This window comes from Pleurodeles waltl, chromosome 3_1, assembly GCF_031143425.1.
Source record: "Pleurodeles waltl isolate 20211129_DDA chromosome 3_1, aPleWal1.hap1.20221129, whole genome shotgun sequence".
NCBI classification, from domain to species: Eukaryota; Metazoa; Chordata; class Amphibia; order Caudata; family Salamandridae; genus Pleurodeles; species Pleurodeles waltl.
This window is the reverse complement of record NC_090440.1, coordinates 85,524,637-85,550,989: the sequence shown is the minus strand read 5'-3', so window position 1 is coordinate 85,550,989 and position 26,353 is coordinate 85,524,637. Positions and strand designations below refer to the sequence as shown.

Below are 26,353 nucleotides of genomic sequence, written 5' to 3'. Positions count from 1 at the left end.
AAAAGCAGATTTTAAAATATTATTTATAAACCATTCTGCTATGCCGCGGGTGTCACCGGCGGAGAAGGTTCACGAAGATATAAGCATCTGGAAGACCTCTGGCCGCAGTCTGACTTCAGCTTCGTAGTCCCTCTTCTCAGTTATGCTGAGCGTGTAGCCAGTCCAGGTCCTCGTTACAAGAAACATTCTCTTAAAGATTGTCTGCAGCAGCTCATGGACTCGTATTTTTACACATCTATACTAGGGTTAAGCGTCCACTCTGAGGGCAGTCATTCACTTTCCACAGTGTAGAGGTCTTACGCGTACTGCAAGATTGTTTAGTGTGTTCTGCCCTAAAAATGGAAGCTGCTAACAGTATCCCTGCTCTTATTGGTGTATCTTAGTGTTATCACTGGAATGTATTCTTTCGATTATTTTTCTCAAAAAGAGTTCCCGATTCCAAAATGCACTTTCAATAGATTTAGAACTTTAAACATTTGTTTAAGATCAGCAGCCAGTGAAACCTATAAATAACTAGTGCATATGGGTTATGTTGTGAACCTTAATTATAATTCTAGCTTTTGTCTTCTGAGTTGGTTGGAGCCTAGTGAACAGTTGCTTTAGCTGTCTCACCAGTCTCAAATTTTCCAGAAAATGTTAAATAAAAACACACAGAAATATACGTAGTGATAGAAATTGGATTCTTGGTGTAGAGAGGGGGAACCATAATCCTTGTCTGACTGAACCACAAAAAGACACTAAATTCACCCTCCTGGTAACTTGGTACAAAGGCAGTTGAGCTTCACTGAGAATCAGAGTGTATAGTGTGTGTGCAGCACACAAACCATAATACAGAGAAAACCCAACACAAAAAGAACCCCAAATCAATTTAGAAAAATAGAATAGATTTTAATAAATAAAACACCACCAAAAGGAGCTCAACCAGTAGAATCGGAGACATTGATTTTTAAGGTTTCTAGTGAAAATAGCACCAAGAAGCATCAAGCGCCACTTGCTGTTATCTGGCTGTACTGGACTGGGGGGGGGGGGGGGGGGGAAGAGTCACATGTTTAATTGGACCATAATCTAGTGTGGGTTGGATAAAGGACCGGTTAGTCCTGCTGAAGAATTGCCTGCTAAAGTCCGGCACAAAGAGTTCCGTTTGCGTTCGAGGAAGCTGTGAGAAGGAAGCTTTCAGGGCAAAGAGCAGGTGGAGTGTTGTGGACAGTCATTGCTGTAGCAGGAAGAGCCGTTGATTGATCATCGGAGACAGTCATAACAGTGGTCAGCAGTAGGCTCAGGCAGGTCTAGTTGTTGGGAGGCCTCTAAAAGCTTGTGTCCCTGTAGTTTACACAGATCACCCGAAGACATTTTGGACTTGCTTGTTGCCTTGATCCCAGGCTACCCAATCTTCTTCAGACAGCAAGGCGCTCCTCAGCAGCGGGCAGCCCAATGTCCACAGGTCCAGGAGTGTTCCAAGGAGTGGCTCAGAGTTTTTGGTGACAGCCCTTGTGTGGGGAATTTTCTGGCCTACCCATAAAACTCTTTCTGGTCAGTTCTTTCCATTCCCCTGTTCCTGGCTTGAAACTGTCTTGGGTGGCAAAGGCAATGGGCCGACCCAGTGGCAGGTTCCTTTTGTGTGTGCTATGGGCAAGGGCTTTTGATCCTTTGACAAGTAATCAGGGCAGGGTCCAGCTCCTCCCCTGCCATTCTATCACGAAGACCTTCTCCCAGCTGCACCCACGTCCCATTGTTCACTGTCTGGGCCCGAAGAGCATTGTTTATGAGGGAACCATTAACAGGCCCAGGCAGCTGGAAACTCCCAGTAGGGCCCTAAAACATTGGACACCAAAATACCAACTTCTAAAAGTGGCATTGTCTGAATAGTAACCTAACATCCACCTTTACCATTAAAGAGGATTTTATAATAAAATCAATTTGAGTGGGAACTTAATTTCTCTATCTGCTCCCAATCTGCAGTAGGTACTTATTAAATATGATACGGTAACCCAGGGTTAGCCTATGGGAGCGATAGACCTTACCACAGCAAAAAGTGACTGTAGGAGACGAGTTTTTCACTGCCAGGGCACGTAAAACTTAAACACGCATCCTACTTAAAAAAAAAAAAAAAAAAATACATTCACCCTACTTTAGGGGTGTCATAAGTATTAAAAAGGAATGTTTAGTCCTAGCAAGAGGTTTATTTTGCCTGGTCAAAATCCCAGTGTAAAAAAGTGATTTGTGCTGCGAACACTGTTCTTTTGTAATCTGAAGATCGCCCCAGCAATGATCAGGCTCTTAGGGACTCATTTTGGTGTGCTTTTGGCATTATTTTTAAGTAAGGCACCTGATGTTTTACAATACTACAGATTCTTATTTCATAGACATTGCATGGTCTTGAAACTTGAGGGATGCCTTTAAGAACGGGTTACTCATTGCATTACCTTATCACGTTGGATGCTGATCATCATTATTTTGTAGCTTCTGAAACCAGAGTTTTTAAATTGACCGAATTGGAAAAGTTAAATTATCCACCTATTTTGTACTGGTGCACAGCTAGAGGGTTTTCAAGTGATGATCGCAGCACTTACAGTGTAGGTTTGAGCATTACGAACGTTTGAATCCTTACTTTTTCACTCCTGCAGCATTTTATAATTAAGTTAGTTGGGACAATCAATAATATTTTGAATAATTTGATTTAAATAGCAATATTTCTCCAAATCTTATTTTCCCAGATATAATATAATGATCTGTGCCAGACACCTGAACCATACTGGCTTTGATTGGTACTAGACTGTCCTTGCGAAAGTGCATTGTTAATGCCTTAGCAGGCATTCTCACAACTTTGTATGCTGAATTACCAGTAAGCCGTTTGTGAATTATTAAAAAAAAAAAAAATTGTGAAGAATTTGCAAACTAACTATCATTGGAAAAAACAATAAGTCGCACCTTGCAATGTGATAGCTATTTGTTTTTAATTTTTATTGCAAGAAAATGCCCAGAGATTAAAAAGAAAACTCCGGACACCTTAACCGTGGGCGCCCTATGTATTCAATAAAAAATGTAAATGCAAGAAACATTCAGAGTTGAGGCTTTTTTACAAGTGATATTTTTGCTAAAATGAGCGTTTCACTTGTGCAATTTATGATTGTTGTTATTACATCACCACCTAATCAAGCAGGCAACTACAGAGTTATTTAAACTCTTAAGAACTATTAAAAACGAAAATGAATTATATCTGACTGGGCACACAAAGCAGAACACATAGCTGATACTTAAAGTTGCAATAGAAAATAAATAATATCATAAAGCACAACGTAAATGAGCTTAGTCACTGAATGCAAAGGAACTATTTTGGGGCGGATTTGAACAATGTGCACAGGCTTTGTGCAGCCACTCAGTAATGGGAGCTATTGGGTAAGATGGGTTGACCCAGGACAGCACTTAAAATGGTCGAAAAATGAAAAAAGTAACTGATAGATTGAAGACAAGGTCTCCGAGTAGTTAGCATTGACATTGTTTTTGCACTTCATGCCTATTTAAATTTTTATGAATGATGTGCTGAAAATGCGCCATTTTTGCATACATTTCTCATTCCAGTCCAGTATCCTTTGGAATACCGTTAGGTGTTGGAATATTTCATTTGTGCAGATAGTATTGTAAAATAACGTTTTTTTTTTTTTTGTAATTTTTTTTTTTTTTAAAGCAGATTCTAGCAAGGTGAAGTCCTCCTTGTCTACTGCAGTCAAAGGGCTGGCATTTACACATTGCTACTGTTGATCACCTGTTGCTGCTTTTGCTTAGTCTTTGGTGCAGGTTCTCAGAGAAGTCCATTTAGATTCAGAAGCAGTTTATTGAAGGCTTCACCTAGTATCACCTTTTTGTTACACATATTTTTCAAAGTCTGGATTGTACTTAGGGATATTTTGTATGATGTACTTTGACATCTTTCCAAAAAAAAGCCCATGGTTTATGAAATGTTATTTTTAAGTGCACAATGGTAAATGTTTTTTCTTTTTTTAAATATAATTTTATTAACATTTCACAAGTTATCTTAAATACCGAACAACCCTCTTGTTACCCTCCAACTCCCAATTCCCCTCTGGCATGCAAGAGAGGAAGTGTACAAGTTTAGGTTTTAATCTATAGATGAATAGCACAACCAGCTGTCCGTTGTATGATACCGTATACAGTCTCACATGACTGAGACATCCTCTGGTACAGAGGCTCTGTGAACTCCTTCAGCCCCAATATCAATTCCTCTGTAGTCTTACCAGTTGGACTAAATCTTAATGTATTTTTCTGGAAAACTCTGGATCCATACCAAATGGGTTCTTCCAGGATCATGAAGTGTCTTAGGCCTTTGGCACACCTCTTCAGAGAACGGGGCAGAGCCTCCCCACCCTCTTCCTCACAATGATCTTGTACCCACCAAGAGCCCATGGGGAAGAGGGGTGTTATATCCTTTGAAGTCTAAGTCCTTAGTAATATGTAATAACGCAAGTTTGAGTTCAGGATTTATTGACCTGTCTAACGCTGTTCAAAGTGTCTTCAACATCCATTCCAAAAGTGCTGAAGCGCTGGACAAGACCAAATAGTGTGAAGAAAATCCCCCATCCTAGTCCTGCGCCTAAGACAATTAAGGGAAGGAATCTTACTGAATAGACAAGGGTTAGAGAGGTGGTATAGACTCAATGTAATATCTGTAGTTGAATTAGTCTGAATTGTGTGATGATGCTTATCAATGTAAGGACCATCTTTGCATTTCGCCAGTCCTTACCTGAAAGACGACCAAAATCTTTCTCCTATGCTACCCTGACTGTCAAGTACCTGGCAAGTTATTCACTCTGGTTCGATAAATCAAGGATATTTGTTTACATCCTAGCTTGCCAATAATAATATAGCTTCTGAGGGATTATATTTAGGGAGCGGAACCAGATTCTTTATGTGGATAAATGTATAACCGAGTTGAAGGCAGAGAAACTGTCATCCATGTAGGTCAAAGGAGACCTGTAATTATTCAAAGAAAGAGATACGAATCCCCTCTATGATGTCTCCCAGTGTGGAAATACCTACCAAGTCCCACCCGAGAATCCTTCTCTGGTTCCAAGACAGCACCTACCCAAAGTGGGGTCTCCATGGGATGTCGTTTATGCCAGCTCAAGTCCTCGAAATTCACAGACCAGAAATCCAACACCCGCTTTGTCGCTGAAGGAAAAGATGGTAGACCCCGGGCCCCATATAGATAATGGGAGAAGTGAATGTCTCCCAGAATCCATCTCTCTGTGGCAAAAGCGGAATCAGGGTTGTGAAGAATCCAACCAGTACTCAATCACTGAGATGTGTGCCCCACTATAATAGGATTTAATGTCAAACAGCAACTTGTAACCCTTATTCCTAGCTATTCTTGGCACTCTGTCACCTGTAAGATGCTTTAGACTAGCTGCACTAGGCTGTCGAAGAGTCTGGGCAATCATCAGGTAGTGCTGTAATTGATAGAGAAGCCACAGCAATGGCACCATCTTAAAGATAGCAGCTCTACCCATAAGGGGACAGGGGACCAGAATGAAGTGTCAGCCTGCAATTATTTAGAAACCTGATACAAGATTTTACATTCCCAGGACTTATCTTCATCAACCCTTATATACACTTCGAAATACTTAAAGCCATTACTCAAAAGCTCCGCTGCGAGGCTCAGCCAAGGTCCTACTATCCCGCCCTTAGTAGATAAACCACCTACTTGCCAATGTTAATATTGAGTTCAGTAAATCTGCTAAACATACGTAGTATTTGAAGGGCTCATGCCCCAGACTCCCGTGTATTCAGTAGGAATATTAAGGGATCATCTGTGCATATCAAGAATGTCTGAAACTACTCTTGTCCACTCAAAGCCTTTTTCACTGAAAGTTTGATACTGAGCCACGCTGTGAGAGGCTCACTAACTAGATCAAGGGTGAGTGGGGGCTGCCTGTCTTGTCCTGTTGCCCACAGGAAATTCCTTAGAGAGCTGTGAGGATATTAGTATAGACAAGTCGAACATGGTACATGACAGTGTTTCCAAAATTGGCTTTCCCGATGATCACACACAGGTAGTTCTAGGCCACCAAATCAAGGCCTTTTTTGTAGTCTTCCATCAGTGCCAGCCTGTAATCTGTCAGCCAGCGCATTGTGTAGCATAAACCCACTTGGTCCATGTGGACCAGTGAGCAGATCACCTTTAAAAGACAAGTCACCAGAGTCTTGTTGATTAGTATCACCTCAGTGTTAGTGAGGGAGATGAGGCTATAGGACACACACCATTCTGAGCTGCAGGTTGGGTTCCAAGGTCGAGAATTATTACTGTAAGAGCAAGTCCAAATTCATTGGCAGGACTCAGTTTTCTCGTGCCTCATCACGCGTTACCTTAATTGCAGGAATAGAACAGGCGGGCCATGAGTCTGAAAAACTCTGTAGGGAATCTGATTGGACCAGGTGACCGCCCTCCCCGAAACTGAGAAAAGGTCTCCACCACCACCTCCTCCTCCTCAGTAACTCCCCATACAACTGAGCTCTCTAATCAAGTGGGAGGGTGACGACTGGCAAATCTCAAATGAATTTGGTTAGCACAGACTGGTCCGTGTGTTCATGATTGGCATTAAAAAAGGAATAACATGAGGCAAACTCTAGTATAACTTGCTGGCCTACCACCAATTGACCATGTGCACAGTGAATTGTGCCCATACGCCCGAGGGGCAGCTTATTATTAACATAGCCAGTGTAATAGCTTGGATGCCTTGTTGCCCCGTTGATCAACCCAGCTCTGGACAGGCAGCCATGCCGATCTTGTCTTCCCCAGCATTAACTGACAGATTCTGATTTGTAATGATTGATATTCTGCTGGAGAACTTGGTCAGGGGCACAACGACACTGGGCCTCCTTCCTCAAGAGTGTGGTTTCTAACTCTGTGCTCTCTAGTGGTGCTGTTTGTGTCTTCCGGCTTGACAATGAATGCTCCAAACCCACGTATGTGTCTTAAAGGCCTCTTAAAGAATAACCTGGGGTTGGAACTAGCTACTAGTTGGGCCCGTGTCTGTACCAGGCCCAACCTACTGCCAGTCCTCTTGGCCGTAGTATGCTAGTGGCAATATCCCCACTGCTCCTTGGGCCTTGCCTTGGTGTGCCACCAGCAGTGGGCATCTGGGGGTCTGGAGACCGAGCTATATGGATTGATTTTTGCTCAGCTTCCTACTTCAGAGTTGTCTCAGAAGTTTCAGAGGAGGCCTTGAATTGGCTGGTGACTTTTTAAGATTATCCTGATACAACTGGCTATAATCTAGCTGCATTGGGGGTGTCTTCAATAGTTTCCATTTCTTGTTTTAAATTATTTGTGTAATTAACTTGAAAATGCTACCGTGTTTTCATCTGCTTTGAATGTGTGGGGCCTAGTGTACCATTTGATAACTTGACTCTTTCACTTATTGTATGTAGCCATCGCAGAACAGCTTTGCAAATCTATCGTCCCGGAAAGAAATCATGACATGAAACAAGATAATACTGTACATGTAAGGGGGTTCTGTCTCCGAATCAGAAACCTCGAGGATAATCAAGTCATACCAATTGTTGTGTGAAAGTTGTTTTCCCTAATTATATTTAAAAAATGGTGGGAAAATGTGATGTTTTAGTGGCGGGAAGCAACAGAGTGGGGGAGGAGGGCAAAAGCAACACTAAGACGGGAAGAAACATACAAGGAAGTGAGAGCAACACGCAGTGCGGAGGAGGGAGACACGTACTGGTGAGAGAGCAACAAGCTGCTGAGAAAAAGCACACAAAAGTGAGTGAACAGCACTGGGGTGGAGAGGAGCCTATGAATAGAGTCCATTGAAAAACACATGTACTCTCTTGGAATGCTTAAACAAAGAAGAAGGAAGTTCCCTAGAAGTGAGATGTGGAAGGACACCAGTGAAAAGGTTGTGCTCCAGGGCAGGGATAAACCTGATGGACAAGTCATCTGTGTTGTGTGGTCGGCTCACACCAACTGAAAAGTAGGAAAAGGAATCTCCGGAAGTGTCTTAGAGGTGTCCTTATGACTCCCCACTGGGATTTCCCACTGCTTCATCAAAAACGCCACTTGTGGACAGAAGCTTGTGGGTCCTGGCTCCCTTGGTAGATTACACTTCCAGGCCCAATGAGCACCCTGGTACCCCTGAATTGCACAATCATCCAGTGTACAGAGAAGGCGGCTCCAAGGTTAAGATAACCACTACAGTTCGTTTGTCAGTTTCCGATGTCCTTGAGAGTGACTTAATATTGAGTGTACTTTACCCTTGTACATGTTTACTTATAGCCTTGTCAAATAGCACACACAGGACAAAATTGTCACAGTGTTTGGTTTAAGATACAGTATGTAAGTTATTGCAGTTACTTCCCCAACAAAAGCAGAGATGTTCCATGCATTGGATATTCATTGATGTGTATAATGGAAGCTAGTGCTCCAGCCACCGAATGGATTCAGAATTCAGGACTAGAGTTGTACGGTACTTGGTCACTTTGTCAAGTCTCGTCAACACGTTAAAGTCATACCAGACGCGCAATAGTGCGCAACTAACCTGCGAGACAGCACAGCACGTTAACACTGAGCGAAACCCCCTCCTGACTGTGTCCCTGCTGTTCCGTTTGCACTGCACAGGATCACTCATGGAGTCGGTGTGGATACACAGGCAGCAGTATGTGCTGCGTCTTTGTGCTCTTGCCTCCCTGCTAATGGCTGAGCTTCTGGAAGCAGATGTTTGTTTTTTTCTTTTAAATCTGTCCTCTCACCAAACTTTTCAAAAAATACCACTATGACGCCTGATGCTTAACTGTGTTACTTGATTTCGTCTGTAAAAAAAATTGAATTGGAACAGGCGGCAGTGAATAACCGGTGTTTTAATCAGAGGGTTTCTGAGCGACTTCAATTGGACAACAAGAGCAAACTGGTCTACAGTATCACTCAGGACCCCAAGGTAAAACATCCATGTTGTTCACTTTTTACCCATCTAATATTTTATGTATGCCCCCTGCCAAACCATTCCCCCCTGATTTAAATGTCTGTGCAAAAACCGAGGTATAATGGTGGGGCCGTACAAAACTTGACGCCACCGCCCTCAAAGATCTTAAAAAATACCAAAAAAACAACTTTTATTTACTCATCAACCACCTGCCAAAATTTGAGGGGGGTGGAGGTGGCGGTGGCTGGCTTCCCTCCACTTTCTGCTCTTTTCCACGGCCTTCCTTAGGCAAATTTCTACTTTTAGCAACTCTGTTGGAGCCACCGGTCAGCAGGCTTGTTCAGCGGAGGTCTGCAGAGACCTGCGCTGTTGGGGAAATGTGACAGTTCGCAGAGGCAGCACGCTGCCTATGTGATCCCACCCCCTTTGAGTCTGTGAAGCCTGAATAGGAGGCAGAACTCTGCTGAGACCACAATTGTGACACCTCCCTCTGGTTTCCACACTCTAGTGGGGCAGGCGTGTCTGATGATGCAGTGGGAAAGGACTTGGTTTCCCAAGGTAACTTCTTAGAAGTGAATAACCGGGTTACAATTCTGGTCTTTCGAACTAGTCTTCCAGTGAAAACTATACACACAAAATGTAACCCCTTTTCTTCTTAGAAAGGGGAATAAGTCTGTTAGGTGTGTTTCTATAGCTCTCGTTCTGTGATCACTATGCCCTTTGAGCTTAATAAACAATGGAAGTGTTTTATGCTGTTTAGTTTCTCTTGTGAAATTCAATATTCGAGGCCTGAGATTTCATAGTGAACATCCTTCCCATCAATCTCGGAGGTCTGCGATTTCGGTGCATATATAGGCTTTTTGACTCGGGAGTGTTCCTCAGGCAGATGTTTTTCGGTTGTTTGTGTACTATATAAAAACAAAGTCCCAATTTGTTTCAGTGTTCTTGTTCATATGTGGCGCTATTGAGTTATTGTGGACATCAATTGAACTGGAAACCCGTTGAAAGGTGATATGTGAGTACTCTGTGATATAAAGTCTGAGCTCTACATAAAACAACTATTTAAATACTAAACAAGGTTATATTGTCAAGCGTAGATAGCAATCTGTAAATGTTCATATTATCAAGTTGTCAGTTTCCAGGCCAGCTGTTGTCCAACTATTTTATTTTTCATTTTGTCGAACTATTTTCCTTTTCTTATTTTCAAAATCAACACTGACTTTAAGGTAGTTTATTAATAAAGCTATATTGAAGAGACTTTTCTTCTTAACTGTAAAAGCATAAATGCATGATTTGCATAAGTTCCATTCTTTTTTGAAAACTTTAAAGGGAGTATCCATTTGAAAACTTAAATGCAGAAATGGTGACCTCTGTTTTAACTGTGGTAAATGGAGATTCTTGAAGATTGTAAACTCCCTTTGTCAATATTTCACCTCTTTGCCTCCGAGCTGGAAATTAGAAAGCTGTGGTGAGGATACCATGAGTGAAATGGTAGTAACACAACTCCAGCAGTCCACTACATATCAGTAAGTTGTATTCACTAGTCTTTTTTTTTTCACGTGGCCCGTTAAGGAGGAATAGTAGGGGTTGGTTTTGCAGGGGGCTACTACCTGTGATCTTTGGTAGCTCCCTAGTGCTCTTGGGACTTTTGGGACTTGATCTCCCAAGCTTGCTGCAAACGCGTAGAAGACCAGTGGAAACTCGCAAGAACTATCTGATGGCCCATGAAAGAGATCACCCATACATTGCGGGCAATGACACCCATAGATTCATGGGCCCTGAGCCACTGAGAAATCCATACTATCCACCCACACACACTGGGGGGGAGGGGTGTGTGTTAGGGTGGCACCTCCCATAATTTTCCTCTGTCATTAAATAAAATCCCAGGAAATGTTCTTGGAAATCTGAAGTGTTTACTGTTTCTCTGTATTTAGTTAAATGGATTGCTTTTTGCCCAAGTTTGGTACAAATGTATGTTTTCACATACGTTTCTGTTCTCTCGGGGGGGGGGGGCAGGGGGTGGGAAACCCTGTGAAGAAACCTTACTCCCCTAAGCCAGTGGTTCCCAACCTGTGGTCCAGGGACCCCTGGGGGTCCACGAAGCTTCCTCAGGAGGTCCCCGACTACTTAGAATATTTAATAATTTTAAAAGATTAGGTCTCCAAGCTTTCAGTAATGACTCAGTGTGGGGTCCCTGGATTCCAATAATGATTCAGTGGGGGTCCCAGGGTTCCAGTATTGATAAAGTGGGGGTCCGCAGATGTCAAAAGGTTGGAAACCACTGCCCTAAGCCATTGTGAAAATTAGGGGTGTTTCCTTCTCATTCCGATCCTAAGGAACGTTACTTCATCCTTGGAAGTCATTTGTGCGTGTATTTCTCCAGAGGGAATATGCATGTAAAATGTTGGTGAATATCCACAAGCTTTGAAGGGTGTTCATCTTTCTTCTGACTGTACACTTCCCTTGATACTACTTGCTTCCACACCGAAGCTTGAACGGCCATATGCATATTTATTATAGTAAAATTCCACTTCTAATTGAGGCTTTTAAGATGCTCAGTTCTCCATCCCAAATTATACCTGGTTGTGCAAAAAAGCTTTGTGGATTGCACCCAGTTAGTATCAATTAATTGGTTTTACTTTTCACCAGCACGGAGTTAGCATCTCTTATTTAAAGGCACAGATTTTCTTTTGTGTGTATGAACAGAAGCTCAATTTAAGTGCACTAAAAAGCCTATGAATCAGCTCTTATATCTTAATCGATGGTACTTTAGTATATTAAGTGTATTTTGTGTTTTATCCCCTAGACCTCTGTGCCCAAATTTATGAGCTCAGGAATCATATTGCGAGGTAGGGCAGTATGTGTTACTTTCCTGGGTTTTCTGTGATGTACATTAATAATCAAAAAACCGGACACATCTACGTGTATCAAGTCATCCGCCTCGACCACTGTATTGTGTTGGCTTGTCACACTCTGACTGCCAAAGTAACGTATAGCGCGATTGATGGGGTCGCTCATAAGGCCCTTCTTCTTGATACTCCTGCGAATCTCCTCAGGACAGAAGACGATGGATAAAAAGCCATTGAGGAAGTAGGCTGGGAATGGGACAGATATCATCTTTTCAGACATCCCATTTTGAGAGAAATGAGATGTTGTATTTAACTCAGAAAATATCCTGGGGCGGTTACAATACGGAAATTGTACTTTGCCTTTTTTATGTTTTTTTTTTTTCTCTTCAATTGCAGTTCAGTTTACCTGATTATAATGGCACTCTCCTCACCTTTGTATGTCAACACTCGTAGTAGCCTTCCAGCATTAAAACATTAACTAAGGAAATGATAGTATTGTCTGTTATAGCATTTAATGTCCTGCCTTTTTACCCTAAATTAAGATAACTATGTTTTACTGATTGCATGTCGTTTCTGTGAGGAATTACTGTTGTCAAGCCTGGATCCAGAATCCTGGCCCCCTTCACTTGTACATATCTTTTGTTCTTACTCCCTGAAAAGTTGAGCACACTAGGCCAGGCGATCTTTTTAGCACCTTCTGAGAGCTTTGTAAAACCTGATTCATTTATCCCTCTTAGTACTTGAGCCACCTTCGTTTAGGGAAGCTGGGTCTCTGCCTGACCCTTATGTGATAAGTTTGGTTTGCTCTTTCCAAAGCTATTTGTGCAGTTGGCGAGGGGTGCCCGTACTCTCCTTCCAAAAGTGATCCTTAGTGCTGGTTGCTTTTTTTATAAGACTTTTGCACACTAGTATGAAATACTAATGATATTTGCTTTGTGGTTTACAGGAGTTTGCAGCACTTACTAAAGAACTCAACGTTTGTAGAGAACATCTTCTTGAGCGGGAAGAGGAAATTGCGGAGTTAAAAGCTGAAAGGAACAACACAAGGGTAAGCCATCTTACTTTGGCCATGAACATTTGGCTGGTAGTCCAGCAGAATTGTCTATTTGTTTGACTTGGATGTTGATGTTGGGAAACTATTAATAAATAAATATTCCAGAGTTTTTCTTCAGCCAAAAATTGGGAAAGTGGGTCACGGTCTAGTGTGGCTTGAAAGTTCAAATGATTCAATGAATGAAATCTGTTGAACAGTGAAACTGATCTTTGAAATGTATTGTGTTGGGAAGTTATTCACTGCAAGTGATGTACCAAGTGCAAGCAGCGCTGGAGTCTTTTTCTCAGTACACTGTAACCGCTAGAAATAATTTTTGAATATGGTGGTGTGGTGGTCATACAAGTTTCATATCTGGCAAATGTAGATTAAAATTATTACCACCCATTTTGTCTAACCTCAGAATAAAAAGATCAACTTGCTCACTTACCTGGATTGAAACAATTTGAATGTTGTTCAGAAATATAGCGGGTGCCATTATCAACTCTGGTGCCTTACCTGGAAAGGTTTGAGTTGTATGTAAAAATGTAATTTGTGTTCTCTCCTTCTCTCCTTCCTATCCACCACGCCTCCAGCTGTGGTTGTGTTCCTGGTTTCTGGCGGCACTAGGCCCTACCTATTCACAGTTTTGTAGCATGAATCCTTTTCTGTATTCACATGCTGTGCATCATTTTGCACTTCGTCTGCAGTCCTACAGATGAGCAGTGAAGCTGCCGACATCCTCGGCATCAGCTGCCTACATCCTCTGCCTACTGGCTTCCTTTGTCCACCAGCACATAGGGCAACAATTGGAGGAGGGTTCTAATAAATCAGTATGTGACCCAAAGTAACTGATTAGTAGAAAAATCATGGTTTTACTCAGAATGAAACCTTTTCCTCAATTTAATGTGAAAAAATATATATCCATCCACTTAGCACCATTTCATTTGGTTCATTGACATTGCTTGTAGTGCCTTTTGTGTAAAATTTTAGACAAACTTTGTTTCTTTTTGTTTTTAACAGCAAAGCTACAGAACAATGTATATTAGCTTTAGAAATATATTTGTATGTGTGTATGATGTGTCCAAGGCTGCTGTGTCAGCCGAAACGCGTTGTGTGTTTTTTGGAATAAACTGAATTTTTCTTGAATTCTGAGTGTGCAAGTACAATCCCCTTTTTTTTGGTGCCGGTTCTTGTGTTCTCCTTTTCGAGCATGTGGATATATATATATAGCATGCTCCCTAGCGTCAGCGGTGCATGCTGAATCTCTGCATCTTCAGAAAACTTCCTTATTCCTTTCTCAATATTATGAAGGGGGCGGCACTCCATAAGCTGCTGGTAGGAAATGTATTTATTGCTGAGGCACGAGAAATGTGGTTCTGCTCCAGCAAATCTGGTTCACGATAATGACGCCATAGTTATCACATGCTTTTTACAACAGTCACTATGCCATATCCCATGCTTTCAACATAGTTCAAGGACAAGACTTGAACTCAAAACAAATGCGCCATTTTTGAATGTGCAACACTATCAATCTGCCTCATATAAAGCTTCATCATATTTCATTTCATTTATTTACAGTCTTATTTCATTTTTTCTGAATTTTCTGTTTATTCCTAAAAGTACTCTTGCAAAAACGCTCACTCATCACTGCGCTTAATATAGACAAAGTATACATTCAATTTGAATGTTCCTATATGATTGCACATGCCTAATCCAAAGGAAAATTAGAATAAATTTTCATAAACAGAGCATAGATGTTCATTGCACTGCCACAAATAATTCATGTTCATTTCTCTACCTCGTTTTAACATTTTCTCTGCAGCTCCAACCGAGTTACTGGCTCTTAAAAGGGTTCCTTTCTTGTCACAAATCTAAATTTAAAAAATAACAATTAAACAAAACTTTAAGCATCTAAAATCCTGAGGGTTACTAGCATCAAATAGCATCATATGTTGGTTGTCAGTTGCTACACGGATAGTGTTATAAGCATACATGGAGCTCGTAATCCACGTTCAGCCCATTTTGGTTCTTTACAGTCCATTTCCAAAATTAACTAGGCCGTCAATCTCCTCAACACCTGCTCCCTGTTGCCACCCCTTGAACTTTTAGGTTTTTGGGCTATGCCACTGTATTTTATTTCATTTAAACATTACCATGTTCTTTATCAAAATATTTGGCCACTGGGTAGGTGGTGTCACTGTCCCTTATTGGTTTTGTTATGTTAACTATTCTTTTCTACAATAGTTATTGTGTACACCATATGTATTTTTGGGGGGTATGGACAAGCGAGCATGTACACTACAAAACTGGTCTTGCATGTTATCCTACCCTTAATGCTTGTATTTCTTCTAAAATCTTTGTCATGTAACCATGTTAACACCAGGTCACACCACCAGGTCTACATGCCTTACATTTGCTAAGTTTCTTTCATTAGTTGATTTTACTTCACTTCTTTCTAGATGATATTGCATTGATCTTGCTCTCCTGAAGCAAATCAGAGGGTGTCTTTGCACTTTGTGACCTATCATAGGGTTACCCCTGATCAGATGCTGATGTTTTTTAAGGGTTGCTCTAATTTGGAAATGCTGTTTGTGTCACTCCCCCGACCTGTCAGCTTTCTTGATGAATAATGCTGATTCTCTCTTGCACCTTCTTGCTCTGTCCGAGGCACTCTTTAGGGCTTCATTAGTTTATTTTTAGTATATCCCTTCTGTTTAAACCTTGTTAGCATCTCAGTCTTAATCTCGGGATGCTCTGTCTTTGTTCTACAGACCTTCCTTGCTCTGTGTAACTCTCCAAAAGGCATGTGTCTGATTAAGGGTTTGGGATGAAAACTCTGCATGTGTAGGATGTTGTTAACAGCTGTAGACTTCTTGAAAAGAGTGGTAGTCAGATTCTGTTCTTGTACCTTGATCAAAACATCTAGGAACTCTGTTTCTCCTTCACTGATTTTACTCTTGAATACCAAATTCAGAACAGTTCTGTTGATCACTTCTGCAAACTCTAATGTTGACGGCGGATCACCTCTCCAAATCATAAAAGGTATTTAATGAAACATATCAAAATACTATATTATTTTACAATTTTTCCATGTTCGCGCTCCCGGCCACCTGGTGCGCCCCAGCGGCCATATGCAAATTAGCAGAGCTGTGGGCGAAACATGTGCCGTATCAGCCCCTCCCAGTTGGACAAATATTACCTCATCGAACATGAATATGTTCTTGACGAGACAGTATTCCACTAACTTCAAAAGCATCATGCTGTGTTTGTAGAACTTTATAGGCCTTATTCTTAAAAAATGTTTGATTGCCTTTAGACAAGTCTTTGAAAGTTACGTCCTTATATACCACTATTAGTAATTACTTCTTCCCATCTGGTGTCAAAAACTCTACGTTTAAAAAAATAAACAAAGTAAAAATCGGGCATGTCTTTTATATATGAGGGAAGACTCAATGTCCTAGGATCCAAGTAAGAGTCTATTTACCTAGATACATTTTCAGGTATGCCTCCTTGTTAAAGCTAGATTCAAGCATCCAGAGGGGTTATGTATACTCTTATGAATTTTTGGGATAAGATACAAAATAGGAAGTTTAGGGTGGCCTTGCTTTAAAAAAAACTGTAATCTGATTTATAAAGCAGTGATCCCTCCATTCTCTTAGATATTGATCAAATTCTATTTTAGTTTCCAGATATTGACATAGTTATTCTTTTGTAAGAGTTGGGATTATTCAGGTGCCTATATATATATATATATATATATATATATATATATATATATATATATATATATATATATATATATAATTTTTTTTTTTTAAGAAAAAGGGTTCCAAGCATAATACCACAAGGTATGGAATCAATGTAAATAGCTAAATATAACATAGGCCTTCCCAGTACAAAAAGAACATACCCTTCATAATATCTCCCCTATGCCCACACCTCCCACCACGCTGTCCCCTAAAAATGCCATCTTTGGGAATATAGTGTCTGCTTCATCCCCCATGAAGGGTGAACCTAACAGGCCCTGCACTGTATTGTAATTAAATGATCAAGTCGGTTTACGCAATCAGGTGTGTCCGGCTCAGGATCTTTTGAGACTAAACACTCCTAGACTTTGCCTCTATCAAACAAACCATGCCCCCTCTTCACCTCCTCGATCAAGACCGCACTTTCACATCCTGCTCACACGACGAGCTCTTCCCTTCACCTAGTCAGCGTTGGATCTCTAGTGGCCTTCCCATGCATTGTGATCTCCCATTTTGCAAGTACTAAAGCCAGGTTTGTAAACCTAGTAGTAGTTTTACCTTTGGCTGGGTTCAGGAACTCCCCAAATTAGCAGGTCATAGGAGTACAGAGAATCATTTGTTGGGTAATGTCATTAATACAGACTATCACTTCCACCTAAAACCCTGTCAGTGAGGGGCGGGCCCACACCATATGCCCCATTGCCGCATTGATGAGTGGGGGGGGGTTCAGCGGCACCAGTCCCATAGTGAACTCTAATTGTGTTGACCGCTGCTCGATACAATAGGAATTGGTCTCCCGGTACCTCAAATTTAGCAGGCAAATCTTCAGAGAGAAGTTCAATCTCTGAAGAGATCCCTAACTTGAGTCACCCCATAAGCAGCCCTTCTGAGAGCGCACTTAACACTTATCCCCAAGCCAGCAGTTCCAGTAATTTTAACAGCAGATACTGTGAGTAGGGAACTTAAACTGGTTAGCTGCCAACCGTGATGAACAGCCAGCAACTCTGGGGAAACTCCCTGAAGGCGTGAATGGGGGGGTGATGAAGAGGGCTCAAAGCAGTGGGAGGGGAACACCACAAAATGGAATTAGATGGGATTTCTGCCAAATAATCCACTCCCCTATGCACCCCCCCCTCCACCCCCCCCCAAACACAGACACAGACAAGCGTTCTGGAAGAGCTATCGCTCCGGGTGAGTCTGCATCAGTATCTCAGGGGACCAATAGAGTGTAATTGACATATAATGCTGCAAAGTGAAAAGCGTCGTAAATCTCCAGCACCCGACAGAGGTGGCCAGTGCATGCGCTACTGGCCAGATACTCAATTTCAATGACGAAAAGTAAAAGGGAGAGTGGGCACCCCTTTCTGGTCCCACGTGTCACCTCAGAAAAGTGTGAAATCAACTTACCTGTTCGTACCAGTGCTGTAGGGCTCGAATAAAGAAGCTTAGTCCGTTGTACAAATCCAGGCCTTATTACCATCCATGACACCACCTGATAGAGAAAATCCCATCTTAGACTGTCAGAAGCGTTTTCTATATCTATTGCCATGACCGCTGCCCTCAGTTTGTCTACAGAGCCATCGATCATAATGGCAAGTAGTCTACGATTGTCGAGTGCTGTGTTGCGCCCCGGTATAAACCGCGATTGGTCAGCATTAATCAATTTAGACGTATGAGGCAAGAAACGAGTTGGCTAAATATTTTATAGGCGATTTTAAACATGGACAATAAGTGATAAGCCCTAATGTCATGGGGGTGAAGGGGAGTCACAGGGCTTCGCATGTTGACACTGGCAAGTGGGCCAGAGCTTAAACGGCGTATAACTCAACATGTTTAGGCTCAGATTCCTCCCTGTAGGCGGCTTAAAATTGCCATCCGCCCCAGGTATCTTGCCTCTTGCCATGGCCTTAATAGAAATTTTGCAGCGTAAATCTTTTCTGGATTCACATGCTGTGCATTTATCTGTCATCTAGTGGTTGGGTCCGTGTAATAACTGAGTTTTGACCACTGACTCCATGTTGCAGTTAGGCTAGCAGTACACTGTCACATTAGTGATCACCATCTTCATTTTGCCTATTGACTTTATTTTAGCATTAGCCGCTGCCACGTTAAAAGCTGCAAGTAGTTTTCTACATTGTACAATGTGCATATGTTTTTATTTTTTGTGTTCTTTCCCACCAAGGGCTTAGGCTGATAAGAATGTACTCAGAGGGCAGGGAACGTTTTTGTTTTAATTGGCGCCTTGGCATTGTGGCCAAGTCCCGACGTGTTATATTCAAAGCTGGCCTAAAGCAATTAACATTTTTTGAATAAATAAACTTCTGCAGTGAGAGGGTGGTTCTAAAATGTTCCTCTTCTTTGTTCAAAGTATAAGAGGCCGAGACCAGATGGACCTGGGACAGAGAGTATTTGCAGATCTCGGGCATCTCCAAGACGCTGAAATGTGTCATCCTTCCCGTGAGGATAATTGATTTCTCTCTACGATCGATTCTGGGATCTGGCGATCTGATGCTGAATATGAGGGAGATGGAGCAGTTTTGCTCTTGCCTCACGGTGATGCATATTTTTTAATTCATTATTTGCTTTGCATTATAATATAGATACATATATTTGCGTTCCGTTTCTGCCCACAATGACACCACAGGTTTGCTCAGAGAGACAGCCACCGGGTGAGGCAATCTTTGTCTTCCGATCAACCATGACTTGAGGTCCTGTGAGGCCTGCGCAGATTTGAAGGCAAAGACACTCTAGAAAAACAAAGGCTTGCACACTATGCCATATAGGACCAAAAGGATACTGCTTCACTTTCAGAATTTGGACTGTCAAGTGAGGAAGAAGATAATGCGGTTGAGGAAGCAGAAGGTGAAGACTGTAGAAAAAAAATCTAATCGCCTGATAGTAACATAAAAGACCGAAGGCGAAACAGACACAGGTAACCCCAAAAAAGATGGTGGTAGTTACGTCAAAAATACTCTAGATAGAGAAAATCAGCCTCTGCACCAAAGACACCAAAGATCTCGCCAACTGAAGGCAAGACAAAGCACAGAGAATCCCACATGTCCCATTTGAAGGATACCGCAGGAGGTAGAAGTGCTGAAAAATCTTTGCCGTCGAAGGGCGGTCAAAGTTGAGACTGAGAGAAGACAGTAGCTACAACAGCAGCCAAAGCCTCGACTACGAAAAAGAGAATTCCCCAAACTCAATGTCAAAGTACACGCATTCGAAGCAGAGCACAAGCATAGAAGGCTCAAACCCAAAATGGTGGCTATACTTGAAAAAAAAAAGGAATTCTATGCTGCAGTGCCGGCTTTCAAGATTCTACTGAAACTTTTGGTGGAAGAGCGGAGGGAGGGGACTATCACTGGGGAACTTGAACCTCCCCATGCCCCTGACCCTCAGGAGCAGGACAAATAAGAGATCCTCTATTAGAAAGAGGACACAGAGGTTCTATCAAGATGTGTAGGAGTTGAAGATCAATGGGAGGACCTCGAGGCAGAGTCACCCAAAGAAGCCATCAACTTATACCCCACCAGACCATTACCCCCAGATGATCTAACAGTGTACAATCAACTGATGAGGAAACCAGCAGATTAGTATTGGATCCAGATTTAAGAATAAAAGACATAGACTTGCTTCCTGCTTGAAACCCTGGTACCATCACAGAGTACAATACCTCCCTATGCTACCAAGCATCATTGACCAGGGAAGAGAGGTTTTTAAGGAGACAGCTGTCTGTAGAATACTTACGCCAAGAGTGAAGAAAAATATAAACTGTCCTTCCAAGATCCATCATACATGCAAAGAAATATAGTGCCTGATTCAAAATTCATGGCCACAGCCATGAACAGGGCAAATATTCCTACCACCTCTTGGTCTCCCTACCAGGTAGGGAAAGTAAGAGTTCACATAGTGGGTAGGAAACCTAAGAGGCACTACTACTCAGTGAAGGATAGCAAACTCAAATTTGCTTCTCAATGGGAATGCCTATCAGAACTGGAAAGAAATGCAAAGCTTATGTATCACCTTCCTGAACAGTACCAAAAAAGGCCAAAAGCATTAACGAAAGAAGGAAAAGGCATTGCCAAAACATGCCTCAAGTCCGTGCTAGATGAGTCAGACACAGCAGCAAGACAGATAACGACGTGAACAACTTTGACGTCATCGCTTTGCATATTTGGCTTCAAGATTAAAGTACAGCCCAACATTGTCAAGAGCCTCTTTGACTGGGATCACCTCTTTGGAAAGGCTGCTGACGACACGGTGCAACAAATTAAAAAAGATAATGAAACAGCAAGGTCTGTGAGGTCACTTCAATTCAGATGCCAAACCCGAAGGGGAGCTCCTTGAACTAGGAGAGAGGAGTTTTCCACGCTGGGACACCACAGCAGGGCTTCCAAAGTACTAGTGAGACACAGCCTGCCTCACAACAGTGACAATTTCAAGTACCACTAAGGCAGTCCTTTTCGGGATGAGCTATAGGGAGAAGCCAGCCACCAAGAGGCGCGCAATCACTATTTAAACTGTAACACTCACCTGCATACTACGCCAGTGGAGGTAGAATTGGAAACGTCTTCCGGGAATGGAAGGATATAACATGAGACAAGTGAGTACTCCGTATAATACAACACGGATACTGCATAGAGTTGAAGAAACCTCCTCCAACTCGTTATTCAAAACACACACAGAAGAAATAGCATATCTACAAAAGGAAGTAAAGGAACAGTTGCAAAAACAAGCAGCAGAAGAAGTAACCTCCAAGTTGAAAAATCAGGAAGTCTACTCAAAGTACTTTCTGGTCTAAAACCAGACAAGACATTGCGATCTATGCTAGTTTTACATCTTCTAACAAATTCATAAAAACTCAAAAATTCAATATGACAACTCTGCCAGAGGTTATTCCCCAAATCCAAAAAGGGGATTTCATGGCAACCATAGCTCTAAAGGATGCATATTTTCACATTCCAATTAATCCATAGAACAAAAAAATTCATGCACTTCATTATACACATAAAACATTACCAGTTCAATGTGTTACCCTTTGACTTAAAATCAGCACCAAGAGTTTTCACAAAGCGCCTGGCAAGAGCTGCAGCACGTTTGAGAAGAAAAGGAGTACACATGGTCTACCCATGCTTAGATGACTGGATGGTAAGAGCAAAAACAAAACAGAAGTGCGAGGAGTACATAAAGACAGTACTGACAATACTACACAGATTGGGATTCATGATGAACATAGAGAAATCCTCGCCAAACCCAGAACTACAGTAACAGTTCTTAGGAGCAAGAATAGACATGATTCAGCTGAAAGCCTTCCCTTGCGAAAAGAGGGTACAAGCCTTAACACAAGAAGCTTTGTGGTACCAGAAGGTTCAGTCTCTGACTGTGAGGAAAGTGAGAAAGCTACTAGGAATTGATGGCATTATGCATACCACTAATCATGCATGCAAGGCTACACATGAGACCCATTCAAGAATGGTTACAGTCAACCACAAGCAACGGGTAACTGGGACGATCTAGTGGTCATTACGGAAAAGATACAGGAGGAGATAAGCTGACAAATATAACAGCAGGAAGACCATTTATGACCACACCTCCAACTGTGACTTTTACCAAGGATGCCTTGCATGACGGATGGAAAGCACACATGGGAAGGCTCAAGGTGAGAGCAATTTGGAAAGCCACAGAGGCAGTCCAGCATATAAATCTGCTGGAGTTAAAAACAGTCTTCCCAGCCTTAAGAGTCTTTCAAAAACAGCTGTGGAGCAAATAAATACAAATACAGACTGACAATACAACAACAGTGTTCTTTCTAAACAAGCAAAGAGGGGAACAAAATTGTTTCCCCTATTAAGGTTGTTACAACAGATATAGAAATGGGCCATTAAAAAACAGATAACTCTAACTGTAATACATCTGCCAGGAGTGGACAGCATGATAGCAGACAAACTGAGCTGGCAACCATCCATGTCGCACAAATGGGAGTTATTGCAGACAGTGTTGAGACGGTATAGAATTATTTACAACACCCTCTCCCCCCCACCCCTCTTGCCTCCCACAAGGTCCATAGGGAATGTACTGTTGATAAGCCGGTCAAAGAAATTTGCTTGTGCTGTTCGCCCGCTACCACTGATCTCAAGTGTAATGAACAAGTGCAAACAATCACAAATTACACTAATATTAATGGCTTCACAGTGGGCAAGGTGAGGTACTTGGAGCTCATGGAAATAGTGCAAAAAATAACCCTGCCGTATCACAAGACCTCCTTTAAATGCAGAAAGGTAAGGGTCAACATCCAGAACCAAACACATTGAGCCTAACGGCATGGCTCCTGAATACTTGGAATTTGGTCACTTAGTTAGTCAGTCAGTGGAAGTTTTCTGAGAGTCCAGTAAAACAAGTACGAAGAAATGCTACACAGCCAAATAGAAAAGATTCACATATTGGTGTCAATAAATACAATTTAATTCAAAGCAGAGCAGCAGGAACTACAGTGTTTAGGTAGCTAACACACTTGCTGGAAGAGGGACAAACCTATGCTTCACTGAAAGTACACCTTGTAGTAATAGTAGGCTACATAGGAAGAAGCCTGTTTAAAGTCCCAGTGATCAAAAGATTTTTGGAAGGGCCAAAAAGAATAGCACCACCCAGAAGTGCACCAACACCTACATGGAATCTCAGTGTAGTACTCGAACAGCTAATGAAGGAACCAGTCGAACCAATTTACAAGGCAAGTTTAAAATTCATAATCATAAAAACAGCCTTCCTATTTTTAATGACATCACTATGGAGAGTAAGTGAACTGCAGGCACTTACTATACAAGAACCATATATTCAAATACATAAGGATAGGGTGGTTCTAATATCTAACCCACAATTCCTGCCTAATGTCATTTCACATTTCCACTAAATCAGTCTTTTCAGATACTGAGTTTTTTCCAGAACCCAAAGAGTCAAGCAGAGAATGCTCTGCATACTCTGGTTGCATGCAGAACAATAATGTATTACTTGGAAAAGACAAAGAATATATGAAAAGAGAAGCAATTTTTTGTCTCCTTTCCTAGCAACAATACAGGAGAACCTGTTACAAAGGGCACAATTGCACGATGGATAGCGCAGACTTTTGAGATGTCACAAGAAGGATGGCATCCACATAGAAGGGAAGCCAAGAGCACACTCCACAAGAAAGAAGGGATCAACAATCGCCTTTTTAGCCTTTTAGCACACACACCATTGAGCGATATCTGCATGGCGGCCACATGGTTGTCAGTCTACTCGTTCACAAAATACATTGGTGTTCAAATTAATGGAGAAGCAGAGGTGGGACAGAGTATTAAAGCATCTGTTTACAAATTCTACCTCATCTTTAACCCATCCACCGCAGTGAAGAAAACTGCTACAAAATTGTTACAGAGCATTGGAATCCAGAAAGAGAGTCACGCTGCACGAAATAGTTTACCCCCCCCCCCCCAAAAAAAAGATGAGGCGATCCAGGTGTCAAAATTTTTTTTAAAAATAAAAAAAATTTGAAGATGGCGACCAATAGGAAAACTTCTGGGAATGAGGTCACAGGAGTACCAAGTACTTAATGGTGGAGGTCCTCGACCCTCAAGAACAACAAAAATAAATAAAAAAGAAAAAGGACTACTCTTGAACACAAGGAATTCGGAACAAACCACTAGATAGCGAAATAATGCTCATAATATGAATCCAGAAAATCCTTCAAGCAGCAGAACTGCTACTATCGGTACGTCAACATTTCGTTCTCACCTCTTCAAGTGTAATGACACTAACCTCCCCCCACCACCCAGTTTGTCGGCGTCCTCTGAAGGACCACAGGGTTCCAAAATTTCAGCAAAAGCCTGAGGCTGCAAGTCAGGTGAAGGTGCGTAAAGGGACGTATGATAGTCCCCAAATCAATTGCCAATGCAGTTTTGGCGATATAAGCGTTCGCCTGTTTCCGTTTCCACCTCTAAAATCTAAGAGTCCTAAGCAGTGCAGTTGGTAAGCCATGCTAGCAGTGTCCCTGCCTTGTCGCACTCTGCATGGGCACGTGCCATGTTTTCTCAGTAGTCAAAGTAGCAGAGTTTTGCAATTAATTATCTGGCTTCCAGCAAGGACGGTTTTAGTGTAGGGTTTTCTGGTCTGAGTTTTTCTATATCCCGCAGTACTCGCTCTTGGTTCTCAACTTCTCCCAGCAGTGTGCATCACACTGCTCCAACCTTGGCGATGCAGTGTCCCCTAATGCTGATATTGTGCTGTAACACCGGGTCGTCCAATGCATCAACACACCGCCTGCAATCAGGTAGGCAGGGACACTCTTTCCCAACCCAAGGAAAACAACACCGGGTTGTGGTCTGAAACAGTCGTACATTAATATTCAACCTTACGGTACCGCCCCTCGAACCCCAGGTGTGCACAGAAAGGTATCAAGTTGACCATGGAGCTTATGCATACCAGAGTAGAATGACTAGTCCCGCGCTATGGGGTGCATTTGCCTCCAAGAATCTATCAATCCCCTCTGCCAGTCTGAGAACTTGCGAGCCATCGGATTACCAGAGAATCGCCCAACAGTAGAAGGAACTGATCGAGGGCCAGGCCCGCAACGCAGTTAAAATCTTCCCCCCCCCCCAAGAGTATAGCTTCGGTCATATATGGGGCCAGGACCATAGATCATTGATACCTGCAAACATATTCCCAGGGGCCAAAATGTTGGGTCTTTGATGTTACAGAGGGACACGTTGATGCCAGCAAGGTGGTATGGGATCTGAGGGGAAAGGGGAGTGCTTGGGGGACTTGGCAGTAAGAGGAGTGTTGGGGAAGGGAAGCATATTCATTTAGTGGCTGAATTTCACAATGTTAAGCCAGAAAACCTGGGATTAATCCCAGCTTCCCTACTTTAATAAATTGTGTGATCCTAAGCAATTGTTTTTATTTCTTCACTCCTTTTTCTTCACATAGAGAGGATGTCAAAATACATGGCTTCAAGATATCTGCTTTAGAAAACCTTCACCTGTGTTTGATTTAAAATGCAATGGTGTTCATGTGTAATAGCAATCCAGGCCAACCATGGAGTGCACAGAAGAACTAACTTACCTCTTAGTTCACTATTGGCAATGACGTCAGGGAGGGGAAAATAATGTGTGTTTTTCTAAATTCACATTTGAAAACTTTCAATTCTTAAATTATATATTTCTAATGCACTGATATAATCTGATGTACAATGGTGAAACTGTTCTGCATATTCTTGAAATCCACTTTTGGAATTTTGAAGAGACTTTATCCTACCCATTTACTGCCCTGCCGCCTCCCCATGACCATCCCGTATCTACTGCCAGGGTCTGTCAGTTCGCTTATATTTTGTAATAGTACCCCCGGTCTTATTCACAGCATAACTCCCCCAGAAAAGGCAGAGTAAGCTGTAGCATAGATCAGACCCAACCATCTTTTGTGAAGTACTAGACCCTCTGCAGCAGTGAGGTGTGTCTCCTACAGTAGAGCGATGAATGCCCCCATCCTAACTTAAGGTGATAGTATATCTTAAATCTCTTGTATGTGATTAAGACCCTGAACATTCCAGGAAAAGAAACTATACTTCATGGTGGATGCCATACGGGAGAACAACATATGCATAGCAACTCGCCAGAAGGCGGAATCCTTCATTGGACCAAAGCTCCAGAGCCACCTCGTCAGAGTTCGGGAACATCAGGCAGTATTAAGTAAACAAACTCCCCACCCCTAGGATTAGAAAATAACGACTCCCCATCCAAACCAATGTAAGAA

At 42.1% G+C, this 26,353-nt stretch overlaps 1 protein-coding gene across 14 annotated transcripts in view; it reads left to right on the top strand.

Annotated features, from left to right (window-relative positions):
• The window catches only part of PPFIA1 (PTPRF interacting protein alpha 1), a 540,698-nt gene that overhangs the window by 125,218 nt on the left and 389,127 nt on the right, over positions 1-26,353 (top strand). For all 14 annotated transcript variants that reach the window (XM_069221888.1, XM_069221884.1, XM_069221890.1 and 11 more), the window contains exon 3: positions 12,741-12,842. In XM_069221888.1, the coding sequence (XP_069077989.1) occupies positions 12,741-12,842 (102 nt within the window). The remainder of the gene's footprint in view (positions 1-12,740; positions 12,843-26,353) is intronic.